The sequence below is a fragment of the Hyla sarda genome, chromosome 2, assembly GCF_029499605.1.
Source record: "Hyla sarda isolate aHylSar1 chromosome 2, aHylSar1.hap1, whole genome shotgun sequence".
Classification (NCBI taxonomy): domain Eukaryota; kingdom Metazoa; phylum Chordata; class Amphibia; order Anura; family Hylidae; genus Hyla; species Hyla sarda.
In genome coordinates this window covers 140,429,836-140,443,926 of record NC_079190.1, presented here as the reverse complement: position 1 = coordinate 140,443,926, position 14,091 = coordinate 140,429,836, and the positions used below count along the sequence as shown (strand labels likewise).

At 38.7% G+C, this 14,091-nt stretch overlaps 1 protein-coding gene across 7 annotated transcripts in view; it reads left to right on the top strand.

The window, feature by feature from the left end:
- The window catches only part of DACH1 (dachshund family transcription factor 1), a 372,863-nt gene that overhangs the window by 329,969 nt on the left and 28,803 nt on the right, over positions 1 to 14,091 (top strand). For 6 of the 7 annotated variants that reach the window (XM_056555495.1, XM_056555492.1, XM_056555499.1 and 3 more), the window contains 2 exons: positions 1,816 to 1,967; positions 9,058 to 9,205. In XM_056555495.1, the coding sequence (XP_056411470.1) occupies positions 1,816 to 1,967; positions 9,058 to 9,205 (300 nt within the window). The remainder of the gene's footprint in view (positions 1 to 1,815; positions 1,968 to 9,057; positions 9,206 to 14,091) is intronic. The other variant, XM_056555493.1, reaches the window with a different exon arrangement.

The window sequence follows — 14,091 nt, the reverse complement described above, 5'->3', positions numbered from 1 at the left end:
TTTACCACCCATTTTCCAGCTTTACAGAACCGGACACAAGTTTTATTAAGCTTGGTAATTCAGTGTAGTATTTTACGTGGCTGGTGCATGTGATACAATCTGATTTGTTGTTGCTATGAGATTACACTATTCACATTGCTACGGAAAGATTTATTTCTTAAAATGTGCAATAGATTTGTAGGTTTGCATTCTTTAAACAAATAGAGCCACAGAACGAATCATTCCTATGGAGGGCATTAAATATGAAATATGAATTACAGTTCCCTTGTACTTGCATGAATTAATTCTTGTTCTGATAACATAAAATGAAACATTTATCTATTGTCTACCGCACATTTACATTCACTATGATGACATTCCTACTACCCACATAAGCACTATTTATGCATGTCATGCTACACATGTTGTTCTACAATATATCCCGAAATGTGTATCTAGGTACTAGTTTAGAATAAACATGAAAATGTAGTTCTCTTTGGGGAAATGTATCTACTATATGTGTGTCTATGTGACCACCCAAGTCTTGTAATTTAAATTGTAGCCAGGGTATTGGATTAAATGTGTATAATGAGAAATTGAAGGCCTTAAAGGGAACCTGTCACATTGTTAATGCGGCCCAAACCACAACCACAAGCAGCAATATGCCGACACATTATGATTTACTCTGATATGCTTGGCTTTTTACAGAAATTGTGGTTTAAAAAGCTGCCCGCGTAAGTTGTCCTGGGGGGCAGTCCCTGCATCTTCTCCTCACTCCCCTGACCTTGATTTAAATATCTCTCCCTGTACATTGCTAGGGCTAGACCTGTTCTTTAAGCCCGGTGGGCAAGAAGGAGCTTTTTAAAATATTTACTCTGAAGAGCTCAGTGATTTAAGAAAAATCATAGTTTTAATAAGCCGCCGGGACCTGAGTAAGTAGTCACAGGACTATATCAGTAGCTGATCAGGAGTTGCTGACAAACACCATTTCTACTGATTAGCTATTCGGCTAATGTAGGTTGGATGTAAGCTTCTATTCATTGCATCAGGAACTAAGCTGCAGTTACCTTGCCCGGCCACTATGCTGTGAACAAAACAACAGCTTTCAGCCCAGCCCCCAGCGTAGATCAGACTGCAACAACCCTGCTGAACACTTGTTGTAACCTGCTGGTCAACTGTGAATGCCCTATGCTGAGGACAGGCCATCAATTCATTTTGCCTTGAAAATCTATCTTTTCATTGAAATAATGTAATATTACTATATTGATAGATTATGGGGTTAAAATAGATATTAGGAATTAAGATTTTAATGTACATTTTCCATGGGAACATTATATTTTGCCTGACAAAATGAATACATTAGATTATATGTGCAGTTAAATATTATATTTGCTTATATCCAGTATATAAAAGTCTGTATATTACTGGATGACAATGTTTTTTCCCTCAGTTAAATATCTTCCTCTATTTGTCGAGCTCTGCATAGTACAACACAAAGTGAAATTAGATAATTGGGAGGTAGTCATAAAGTCAGTTTGAATATATTATCACAAGTATATGTGAGATAATATTTGTTTTAGAAAGATTCTCTTGCATTGTAAACTCAGTCTCATTAGAGACCACATTTAAAAGGCTTATAAAGTTACTCATTAATGTTATCTTGTTGTATCTCCACAGCTTTTTCATTAAAGAAAATTCAGCAGAAAGCATTTTCTCTTGATAGCAAGAACCAATTTGCAATAAATGTTCTGGAAACCACTAGGGAAACCATTACTGAGGTCTAATAAAAACAGACAAGCGTAACTTGTTCTATATTTTTGTTTCAATCACATACAGATGAGACCCCGCTCTCAACACCAACTGCGAGAGACAGCTTTGACAAACTCTCTCTGTCTGGACATGGGCAACCACTACCTCCTGGTTTTCCTTCTCCATTTCTATTTCCTGATGGGCTGTCTTCTATAGAGACACTTCTGACTAATATCCAGGTAGGCCTATCAACTGATGTCTCACAGTATAACTCAAATAGTAAACAATATTAAAACATGTAAATATCATCATACAGGTAAGTAGTAATGCTAAATCCACCTTCAAACAACAAATAAGCAGAAATAGGTATAAAAAATTATAAAACGTTATCACATTGTGTGTCCAATAGCAATGTTTCAATTACTTCCTGTAGCCTTTCTTTAAACATATATTTATTTTAATATTAATATTAAAAATGTAATATTTAATATTAAAAACATTTTTGCGTAGATGCACAGTATGAATGTATGTATGCTATATTTGACATTTATAAACTTGCGGCGCTTATTTTTACAACACATACAGATTCATGTGGCATAATGACTTATTTGGAAAATTTTAGGCAGATAAGGAGAAGTCACCGGCTAGGGACCATTGGTAACCTCCTTGGGGGGTGGATTTATCAAGACTCTAAATGAATCCCTGACCAGTGCATGGACACTCCTCCACATAAATCCTGGTGCATCTCAGGTTGCCTTTAAGCCCTTCCTGAAATCTGTCCCAGGTCAAAGCTGGCGTAGATTCCAGTTTGCATTTATTACAGTAAATTGTAATAAATTTGGCACATCAATACGCCACACTCCCTTTATGTGATGTCATGCCCAATTTGCACCATGCTCCCACTGACTTGGCAAGTATGCCATAAAGTCTCAAAAAAATCGCAAACATTTTTTTGACTTTTTGTTTTACATGCCAAGCGCAGGTACAATCTTCCCCAGTGTATATTCATATTATTGGGTGCCCATTCATTTTAGTGCTCACCATATCAGTCCCCAAATGAAGAACTTATCATCTAAGATAGATTGGTCCATCAAAATAATTGAGATGTAACCTATTTATTTTCCATACCTCACTAAATAATATATCAGTTGTTTTTCCAGAAAAACCCACAGATGCTCTATTCGACTAAGATCTTGGAAATTTGGGGGCAAGTCATATTCCTCAAACATAACTGTAGTGTTTTCTACAGAAAAACTTTTGTTACCATGAAAATGTGTACTTGGCCTACAACTTTGTAGAGTCACATAATACATGTCCAACTAACACCAACATGGCAGGTCCCAGCATTGCCCAGTTAGTCATTCTACCTTTGCTTGCTTGCCTTCTTCCCATAGTGAATTCTGCTGCCATCCACAGATAACTGACGCACACCCACGTGATGTGAAAGCAAACATTAGACCAGGTCACCTTCTTCCATTGTTCTAAGGTCCGTTTTTGATGATCACATGCCTCTTGTAGGCCTCTTTGACAGTGGACTGTGGGCATGGTCACTTTGACCAGTCTGCAGGTACCCAGCCCCATGCCAGCAAACTACAAGACACTGTATGTATTGGCATGTTTCTATCATAGCCAGTATTTGTCACAATTTGTAGACAGCTCTTCTGTGGAATCAGTCCAGACTTCCAAACATCACAATTCAGCCCTTGTCATATTTGCTAAAGTTCTTATGTTTTACCCTTTTTTCCTACTACCAATCATCTAATTCAATGTCTGACTGTTCACGTGCGGCCTAATACAGTATGTTCCACCCCATGACAGGGACTATAGTGAGACAATCAATGTTACTCAATTCACCATGTCAGTGGTTCTTATGTCATGTCATGGCTGGTCGGTGTGTGTGTGTGTATATATATATATATATATATATATATATATATATATATATATACACACACACACACACACACATATATATATATATATATATATATATATATATATATATACATATGGATCCGCCATAATATTAAAACAACCTGCCATGCTTCCTGATATATAACCATTGTTCACTTCACCCGTCGGTGGTGTTTATATTATAGCTGATCACTGTATACTTATTGAAAGCAGTAAGAATATATCCTATATCAGTGCGATATTACATACATAAATGCTAAAATGCCAGAAAAATAATCACTTCAAACACAAACATATATTTTGTTCATTCCAAATTTCCTGCTATTCATTCATGTAGTTTCTTCGGCTTCTGATAATACAACCAATCAACACATTAAGTGGTGCCAACATTGGCATCTTGCTAAATAATCTCTAGACATTGCATTGAGAGTACATCTTTCAAAGATAAGTCAACAAGATCAATCAGAGCAGAAAATTAGAATTTAGTATCTCAGAATTAAAATAAAGCTAAACTAAATTTTTAATTGGGGTGATCTAAAGGGGCACTTCATGTAATGATCTCTTTCATTTGTTGCTAATTGTTTGTTGCTGATGAAGTACAGTAAAACAAAGAGCATTGCTGAAGAATGCAAGTAGTTTCATATTAATGATGTGCTATGGTGTTACAGGAAAAAAGCAGCATCTGAACAGAGTTTTATTGTCATTTTTTTCTAAATTCTGTCTGTGTGCTAAATTATTATTTTTTTTTACCATATACAATGAGATAATGTGACCCAGATTTCAGTCTGGAAGTGTTTTATCTTGTTTACTGTAGTCATTAAACCTAAAGATTTTATATTTAAAAAATATAGCAGCTTGCAGTTCTCACCTGCAATATCTGAAACGTGGAGACCCCACATATAGAGAAAATGAGCCCCTCCCCCCCTAATGTCCCTGTTCAAATAGGTGGGGTAGTTACAGCTTTGTTGTGTTATTTACTCCCATAAATACTACCTCTTTATTCAGTCTTATCCTGGAGGTGTTAGACAAAGACCGCCTTATCTGGGAATATGGATGTCAGGGATACATGGGTGTCTCAATGGTGGATATAACATAAAAATCCATGGCTCAGCTGAAGGTGTCATCACAATGACCTATGTATATATTAAACATCATTTCTAAGATTTTTGGTGATGATTTGTTTAAACAGTGACATAGTGACACCGTGACACCAGAAAAGACAGGATCGAGCTATTCACAATAGGTGATGGTCAGAGCTTAAATCCTCACCAACTAGCAACCACCTTCCCACACACAGACACAATGGCCCTCATTTACTAATGTCAACCCGACTTTTTTTGTCGAGTTGTGCGACCAAATTTGTGTCGCATAGCCCATGCGACGCAAATTTGGTCGCACAACCCGACAAAATATATCATCACTCCGAGTGTTTTTTAAACCCATCAAATTGGGCGTGGTTATCACTAAAAGGGGCGTGTTCCCGACAAAAAAGTAAAAACACTCGGAGTATGATGAAAAACTCACAGGAAAACCTGTGAATTTTTCTTCACTAAAACCGACAGCTGTCGGGAAATTATTGAAAACCGAATGAATCCTACCCCCATCATGGAACAGGGTCTGTGACATGTTGGGGGTAGTAGTACAGGGGCTAAGGGGTTGATCGCATCGGGTCTCACTTCTGAGACCCGATCCGATCAAAAGTTATTAAGCAGGGGAGCGGGCGGCATGGTCCACTCCCCAGCGATGTACGATGTTTTTTACTTTCATTTTCCCCGCCGGGATCCTTGAATAGCCAGTATTGAAGAGCCATTCAGGGATCCCTGCGAGCTGCGGTGGGGAAAGATATATAGAATTGCTGGGGGGGGGGGGGGGGGAATGTATATGTCCCCACAGCTTCTATATATCTTGCCCCCTGCTTCGCCATATGTCTTGTCCCCCGCCGCGCTATATTATGCCCCCCGCAATGCATGTGTACATATATATATATATATATATATATATATATATATATACCTCCCGCAGCGCATATGTACACATATATATATATACCCCCCGCCTAGCGCTATTATATACCCCCCGCAGCGCATGTAGATATATATTATATATGCCCCGCACAGCGCATCTATATACATATGCCTCTGAAGCGCTATTAATGACTAATGCAGTGGTCTCCAACTTGCGGACCTCCAGATGTTGCAAGACTACAACTCCCAGCATGCACGTACAGCCGTTGGCTGTCCGGGCATTCTGGGAGTTGTAGTTTTGCAACATCTGGAGGTCCGCAGGTTGGAGACCACTGTGCTTGTCAATGATAGCACTTCAGAGGCATATGTATATAGAAGCGAAGTGGGGAGCAGACATATAGCGTTATCTGGTTCCCACTTCGCTACAATACATAATCCTCAGCAAACACCACAGCTGCCCCATCGCCTCCCCCGTCCCCGGTGTTATTATTATTTTCTGCCGGGGTCCCCGATCATTCTGGCTTCGGCGCTGTTGCTGTGCGCTGTCACTGTGCGCCCTGACGAGTGACGTCCCCACTCGTCAGTGCGCACAGTGACAGCGCACTGGGGACATGTGATTGCGCTGGGGGTGGGGGCATATATACAAATTACCCTGCGACACAATTTCCAACCCGTGTGACACAATAGTTTTTTTCCCGTGCAACACATTAGTAAATCAGGGAGAAAAATACACGGAGTAAATGAAGAAACACTCCGAGATAAATCCGACTCTCTTAGTAAATGAGGGCCAATGCACGCATAGAGAACTTAATTAAAAGTAAATAGGTCATAGAGCCGCTGTAAAGCATATCTCTAAATGCTGTGCAGAAAGCTGCAGCAATATTTCTGTCCCAATAATAATGTCCCAAAAAAATTACAATCAGAGAATAAAAACTGATAAAAAGAATAACAACGCTAACATGTTGCAATATCCAACTCTGATCTTTAAATAACAAATCTAAGCAATACATTTACTTTAGGAAGTCTCTTTAATATTGTAATTCATCAGTGATAAACTTAAAGCCGAGATTCATCTGGTTGATTTTGATAACATCACAAATATTGACATAGCTTGGTAAATAAACTAAGATATATGATGATAGGTAAAGATATATATTACAGTAATTACCTAATCCCTTACTAGTAATATTAAGCCTAGCCTCAGGAAGATAGTAGTAGTAATGTAGTACATATGAGGGAAAGCACTATTACTTTCTTTAATGACTAAGGTTGTAATTAAAACATGTGAAGCAGAAAACATATTATTAAAAAAGGGAAATGGCTGTTGCCCAAATGGTAGGGAGGTCTGGTTCCCAGCATGTATCTGCTTTACAATTCATTTCAATAATTACTGTACAGCAATAGGTGACCATGCAAGGTGATGGTGAAGGTAACCTTGCCTGGTCAACTTACTCTATAATTGATCAAATTAATCTTGAAGAAAGTCCCTGTTATAAGTAAAACATGTTTGTTTGACCCTTTATGTACATAATATTGTGCACATTATCCAATAAAAGCTAACTAAGAATAATTGTCACCAGAATCCTTTTCTAGTTAAGTGTCCAAATGTCTCAGTAGTGACCTACAGTAGTTGCCCATAGCCACCAAGCAGCACATATTTCTCTTTTCCAGAGGGGTTTAGTAAATAGTGATCCGGAGGCCCTGAAACCTCCCACTACTCAGTCAGGCCGCAGATTCTCTTCTTTCCTTATCCAGCCATTGGGGACTAAGGAGGAGTTAGGCTTGCACCCTCCTAAAGGATGAAGAGTACAACTACACCCATCCTGTGGCCCAACCAAACATCCAAGGTAGAGAAGTTGTGCAATGAATTACTATGCACACACAAAGATATTTTCTGAAAATTACCAGGAATTAATAAAGCAAGTACAAAATAAGCACTGGCACCAGCCTCCAGGCAGTAATACTGGCTGGGTCAATGGTTTACCGGCCAGATGGCAAGTGCCAATTTGTGCTCCACACTGAGTACAATGAGACCATATAGCTGGAAGGCATGTAGCCATTGTCTTTCTTGGATTATTAGTTTTTCACTAGATATAGAAAACAGAATTGTGAATTTTGACTACATTTATTTGTGAAGACCTTTGCAGCTTGCATACTTTAAATGACTTCAATCAACTATTGTATTAGAGTTTTTCAATGATATTTGCTGGAAGACATTAAAGATTTGGATAATGAAGGTTATTTCTGGTTTTATATTTTACTATAAAAATGATTCATTGTGTTAGATGCTTTATTTGCATCATCCATCTTTATCCAACACAGTCATTCAATTGTAGCTTAGTTGATGCAGGCAGCGTCTTAGGATACATTCACATTTGCAGTTTTTTAGTTAAAGCCATAAGTGGATCCTACAGAAAGGAAATGTATGAAAGAAGATCAACACAACTGTTTGCACAGTTAGGCAGTACATTGCATTTAGAGCTTTTTTGTTGCTTACTGCGGGTGCACAAAGTGTTGCATGCATTCTCCTGCTATACTACTGTACTGGCTCTGTTGGTTGCAGAATGTATGAAGTCATTTTATTCCTTGAAAAGAAATGAACACATCTAACAGCGCAAGACACAAAAGCCTTTTGTATGCCTCCCATGAAATGAGATATAGTGTAGGTCCCCTACCATAGGATAGGAGCATCAAATACCCAAATGCATAGGCTCTTATATTTTCCATAATTTTGTATCCACTCCTGTGTGCATCACAAACTGAATGTGTAGATGCATCTTTAGTAAAATGCCTCTATCTGTGATCAGGGGCATTGCTTCTTCTTGTATTTCCATATTACAGTAAATGTATGTGACCATGTGTTACTGTCCCACATCAGTCAGTCGGAAGTGGTTCAGTGTTTTCTCTTTGGGGGAGATTTATCTTTGCATTTAGAGCTTTTTTGTTGCTTACTGCGGGTGTACAAAGTGTTGCACATGCACCTAAACAACCTTTTTTGCGACTTTTGTGGGGGCGCATAAAGTAGCACCTGCAGCTTTTTGTGCAGAATAGTAGCCGACGAGAGGAGGAATCATGCAAAATGGTGTTCTAAAGTGATTTATGTTTCTTTGCTTATGTGCGCCAAATGTATCAACCCCCATTGATAGTATGATAAATATGTCGCACATAAGCAAAACCAAAGCAAAAAAAATGACTTCAAAACTAACTTTCCAAAGACAACAATGATAAATCTCCCTCTTAATTTTTTTGCTACTCAAAAACTTGAATTTTCTATTCTTTATAGTATAGTATGATTTAGGTAGTGTGCAGTACTGTGAAATATTTCTGTAATATCTACTGGGACAGTAATAATGTATCAATGAGTTCCTTTTCTTGCATGCAGTATATAATCCATAGTGCTTGTCTATTTGGATGTTCAATATATTGACAGTAATGCTCATTTATTTTGCAGGGTTTGTTAAAGGTTGCAATAGATAATGCAAGAGCGCAAGAGAAACAGGTACAGATGGAAAAGACAGAGCTAAAGATGGAGCTATTCAGGGAACGAGAATTGAGGGAAACCCTAGAAAAACAATTAGCGGTAGAACAAAAGAACAGAGGTATGTGTATGCTTTATTTGTATTGTATGTGTTTACTGTTTCGGTCTGTATAGATCTGGGTGTGTATGTGTGAATATAATATATATATATATATATATATATATATATATATATATATATACACAGTTATACAGTCATGGCAGTATGTTGGCACCCCTGAAATTTTTCAAGAAAATGAAGTATTTCTCACAGAAAAGGATTGCAGTAACATATGTTTTGTTATACACATGTTTATTCCTTTTGTGTGTATTGGAACTAAACCAAAAAAGGGAGGAAAAAAATGCAAATTGGACATAATGTCACAACAAACTCCAAAAATGGGCTGGACAAAATTATTGGCACCCTTAATTTAATATTTGGTTGCACACCCTGAAATCAGTCGCTTCCTATAACCATCAATAAGCTTCTTACACCTCTCAGCCGGATTGTTGGACCACTCTTCCTTTGCAAACTGCTCCAGGTCTCTCTTATTGGAAGGGTGCCTTTTCCCAAAAGCAATTTTAAAGGGGTATTCCAGGCAAAAACTTTTTTTTATATATCAACTGGCTCCGGAAAGTTAAACAGATTTGTAAATTACTTATATAAAAAAATCTTAATCCTTCCAATAGTTATTAGCTTCTGAAGTTTTCTGTCTAACTGCTCAATGATGATGTCACGTCCCGGGAGCTGTGCATGATGGGAAAATATCCCCATAGGAGCTGCACAGCTCCTGGGACGTGAGTCATTAGAAAGCAGTTAGACAGAAAACAGCAACTCAACTTCAGAAGCTAATAACTATTGGAAGGATTAAGATTTTTTAATAGAAGTAATTTACAAATCTGTTTAACTTTCCGGAGCCAGTTGATATATAAAAAAACGTTTTGGCCTGGCATACCCCTTTAAGATCTCTCCACAGGTGTTCAATTGGATTTAGATCTGGACTCATTGCTGGCCACTTCAGAACTCTCCAGCGCTTTGTTGCCATCCATTTCTGGGTGCTTTTTGACGTATGTTTGGGGTCATTGTCCTGCTGGAAGACTCAAGAGCTTGGACGTAAAGCCAGCTTTCTGACACTAGGCTATACAGTGTGACTCAAACTCCGTTGGTAATCCTCAGATTTCATGATGCCTTGCACACATTCAAGGCACCCAGTGCCAGGAGCAGCAAAACATCCCAAAACTTCATGGAACCTCCACCATATTTCACAGTAGGTACTGTGTTCTTTTCTTTGTAGGCCTCATTCCATTTTCAGTAAACAGTAGAATGATGTACCTTATCAAAAAGCTCTATCTTGGTCTCTTCTGTCCACAAGATGTTTTCCCAGAAGGATTTTAGCTTACTGAAGTTCATTTTGGCAAAATGTAGTCTAGCTTTTTTATGTCTCTGTGGGGTCCTCCTGGGTTTCCTGCAATAGCGTTTCATTTAATTTAAATGTCGACAGATAGTTTGCGCTGACACTGATGCTCTTTGAGCCTGCAGGACAGCTTGAATATCTTTGGAACTTGTTTGGGGCTGCTTATCCACCATCCAGACTATCCTGCATTGACACCTTTTGTTAATTTTTGTTCTCCGTCCACGCCCAGGGAGATTAGCTACAGTGCCATGGGTTGCAAACTTCTTGATAATGTTGCGCACTGTGGACAAAGGCAAATATAGATTTCTAGAGATGGACTTGTAACCTTGAGATTGTGGATATTTTTTTCACAATTTTGGTTCTCAAGTCCTCAGACAGTTCTCTTCTCCTCTTTCAGTTGTCCATGCTTAGTATGGCACACACAGACAGACAATGCAAATACTAAGTGAACTTCTCTCCTTTGTATCTGCTTTCAGGTGTGATTTTTATATTGCCCACACCTGTTACTTGCTCCAGGTGAGTTTAGAGGAGCATCATATGCTTGAAACAATCTTATTTTTCCACAATTTTGAAAGGGTGCCAATAATTTTGTCCAGCCCATTTTTGGAGTTTGGTGTGACATAATGTCCAATTTGCATTTTTTCCTCCATTTTTGGGTTTAGCTCCAATACACACAAAGGGAATAAACATGTGTATAGCAGAACATGTGTTACTGCAATCCTTTTCTGTGAGAAATACTTCATTTTCTAGAAAAATTTCAGGGGTGCCAACACTTACGGCCATGACTTTAATATTAGAAAGCATTGGTGGATCTTATTGGACTTTTATCTGTGAAGTTGTAGACCAGTTTTTCACAACCAGAGTTCCTCCAGCTGTTGCAAAACTACCATATGTTGTAATTTTTTAACAACCTTTAACCGCTGAAAGGACAGTTACCCCGCTCTGCCCACCCACGGTAGTCCGGGCAGAGTGGGGTAACTGTCCTTTCAGCGGTTAAAGGGGGTTAAAAAACTTAAAAGAACTGTAACCCCCCCTACCCCTGATCTGCTATTGGTCGGTAGCTACTGACATCTCACTCCTATCCCTTCAGGGGAATCGGGGGTGTCTTGGACAGCCCCGATCCCCCTTATTTTCCGGAGACCCATATGACCCAGAATCGCCACAGATTGCTGGTCTCAGGACCCCCCCAGGCAGTGGCACGTTATGCCCACGGGCATACAGGTACGCCTTGGGTCCTTAAGGGCGTACATCCCCAAGAGGTTAACAGCTGAGGGCACACTGGTTGGGAAACTGCTGTAGACAGTGGCCAATTGCAGCAGTCCAATGTAAAGAAGAAAAGGTCCCGACACTCAAGATTCTTGCTTAATCTTTGTCTTTTTTCATGCAATAGACAGCATAGCATACATCACAGTACAGGTTACGGTTCACCAGCCTTTATTAACTGTGTACAGGTATCAGTTAGGACGCATCTTATATACAACATCTAACTCACAGATACAACGTCATCACAATTAGTACTATCATTCTAAACACATGAATGAAAAAGGAAAAACTTTTAAACACAGTAAATACTTGTCAATGCTTGTATGATTCTGAGCAAAGATCCTTTCAGAATGGAGATTCAGTTCACTCTCTGTAGAAAAAATAAAATAAGGTGAGTATCATTAACCCATACATGACATACAATGTCCGTGTCAGTGTTACAGTTCATAGTCACGGTTCTAGCCGCACGGTTCCAGGGTCTCCAGTGAATCCAAAATGCTTCTTTGCGCACAAGTAACTTTTTTATATCACCTCCTCTACTTGGTTGTATTACTTCATCTATGACTTGATAATGTAGCTGTGCTATAGAGTGGTTTTTATTCTTAAAGTGAGCTGGAATTGGAAGAAGAAGATTTTGGCACCTATTGCTTGACTAATGCGGTCTCCCACATGTTGGGTGGTCTCTCCAATGTATAGGAGACTGCACGGACATTTAATAAGGTACACTACATTGCGTGACTGACAGGTGAAGAATCTGGTTACAGGAAATTTTCTACCAGTGTGTGGGTGTGTAATTTGATTACCCTTGATGACATTGCTGCATTGGGCACAAATCAAACACGGGAATGTACCCATGCGTTTTGTATCTTTAATGTTCCTAGGACATTTGTTGCAGATTAGTGCGGGGGGGGGGGGGGGGGTCTTAAATTCCTCTATTATAATGCCATCTATTTTAGACAAAAGGGGATTATAGGTTCTGATAAAGGGAATAATTTTAGTGTCTTTATTGTGAATCTGTCTCTCTTGGGGAGGGGAGGTAGTGTATAGTGCTTTTTTAGGGTAACCCCTCTCAGTGAATTTATATTCAATCTAATTTCTTTTAGTTTGGGGTCTGTCACTATTCTTTCTACTTTCTTTTTTTGGGAAATGGGAATTGACTTTTTCACTGACGGAGGTTGGGCACTTGTATAATGAAGCAGGCTATTTTTATCTGTAGGCTTCCGGTATAAATCTGTACATAAGCCCCCTCTCCCGTTTTTTGGACCAGTGTGTCTAAAAAACTCACCTTAGACTAATCTGCTGTCATTGGAAATTTTAGTTCCAGTCTCACACTATTAATGAAGGCAAAAAATTCATCCAGTGATGGACGTGGCCCCTCCCAAATGGAACAAAAATTTACAATGACAGCAGATCAGTCTAAAGTGAGTTTTTTAGACACATTGGTCCAAAAAAAGGGGAGAGGGGGCAGATGTACAGATTTATACCGGAAGCCTACAGATAAAAAATAGCCTGCTTTATTATACCAGTGCCACCCTCCGTCAGTGAAAAAGTAAATTCCCGTTTCCAAAAAAAATTAGAGTAGAAAGAATATTAACAGACCCCAAACTAAAATAAATTAGATTGAATTAACTGAGAGGGGTTACCCTAAAAAAAGCACTATATCCTTCCTCCCCTCCCCAAGTGAGACAGATTCACAATAAAGACACTAAAATGATCCAATTTATCAGAACCTATTACCCCCTTTTGTCTAAAATAGATGGCATTGTAAGGAATTATTGGCACATACTCAAGAAATTGTACCATCGCATAGAGGAATTTAACCCCCCTCCCCCACTAATCTGCAACAAACGTGCTAGGAACATTAAAGGGGTATTCCATGCAAAAACTTTTTTTTTTATATATCAACTGGCTCCGGAAAGTTAAACAGATTTGTAAATTACTTCTATTAAAAAAATCTTAATCCTTCCAATAGTTATTAGCTTCTGAAGTTTTCTTTCTAACTGCTCAATGATGATGTCACGTCCCGGGAGCTGTGCATGATGGGAAAATATCCCCATAGGAGCTGCACAGCTCCCGGGACGTGAGTCATCAGAAAGCAGTTAGATAGAAAACAGCAATTCAACTTCAGAAGCTAATAACTATTGGAAGGATTAAGATTTTTTAATAGAAGTAATTTACAAATCTGTTTAACTTTCCGGAGCCAGTTGATATATATATATATATATATATATATATATATATATAAAAAAAGTTTGGGCCCGGAATACCCCTTTAAAGATACTCTAATAAG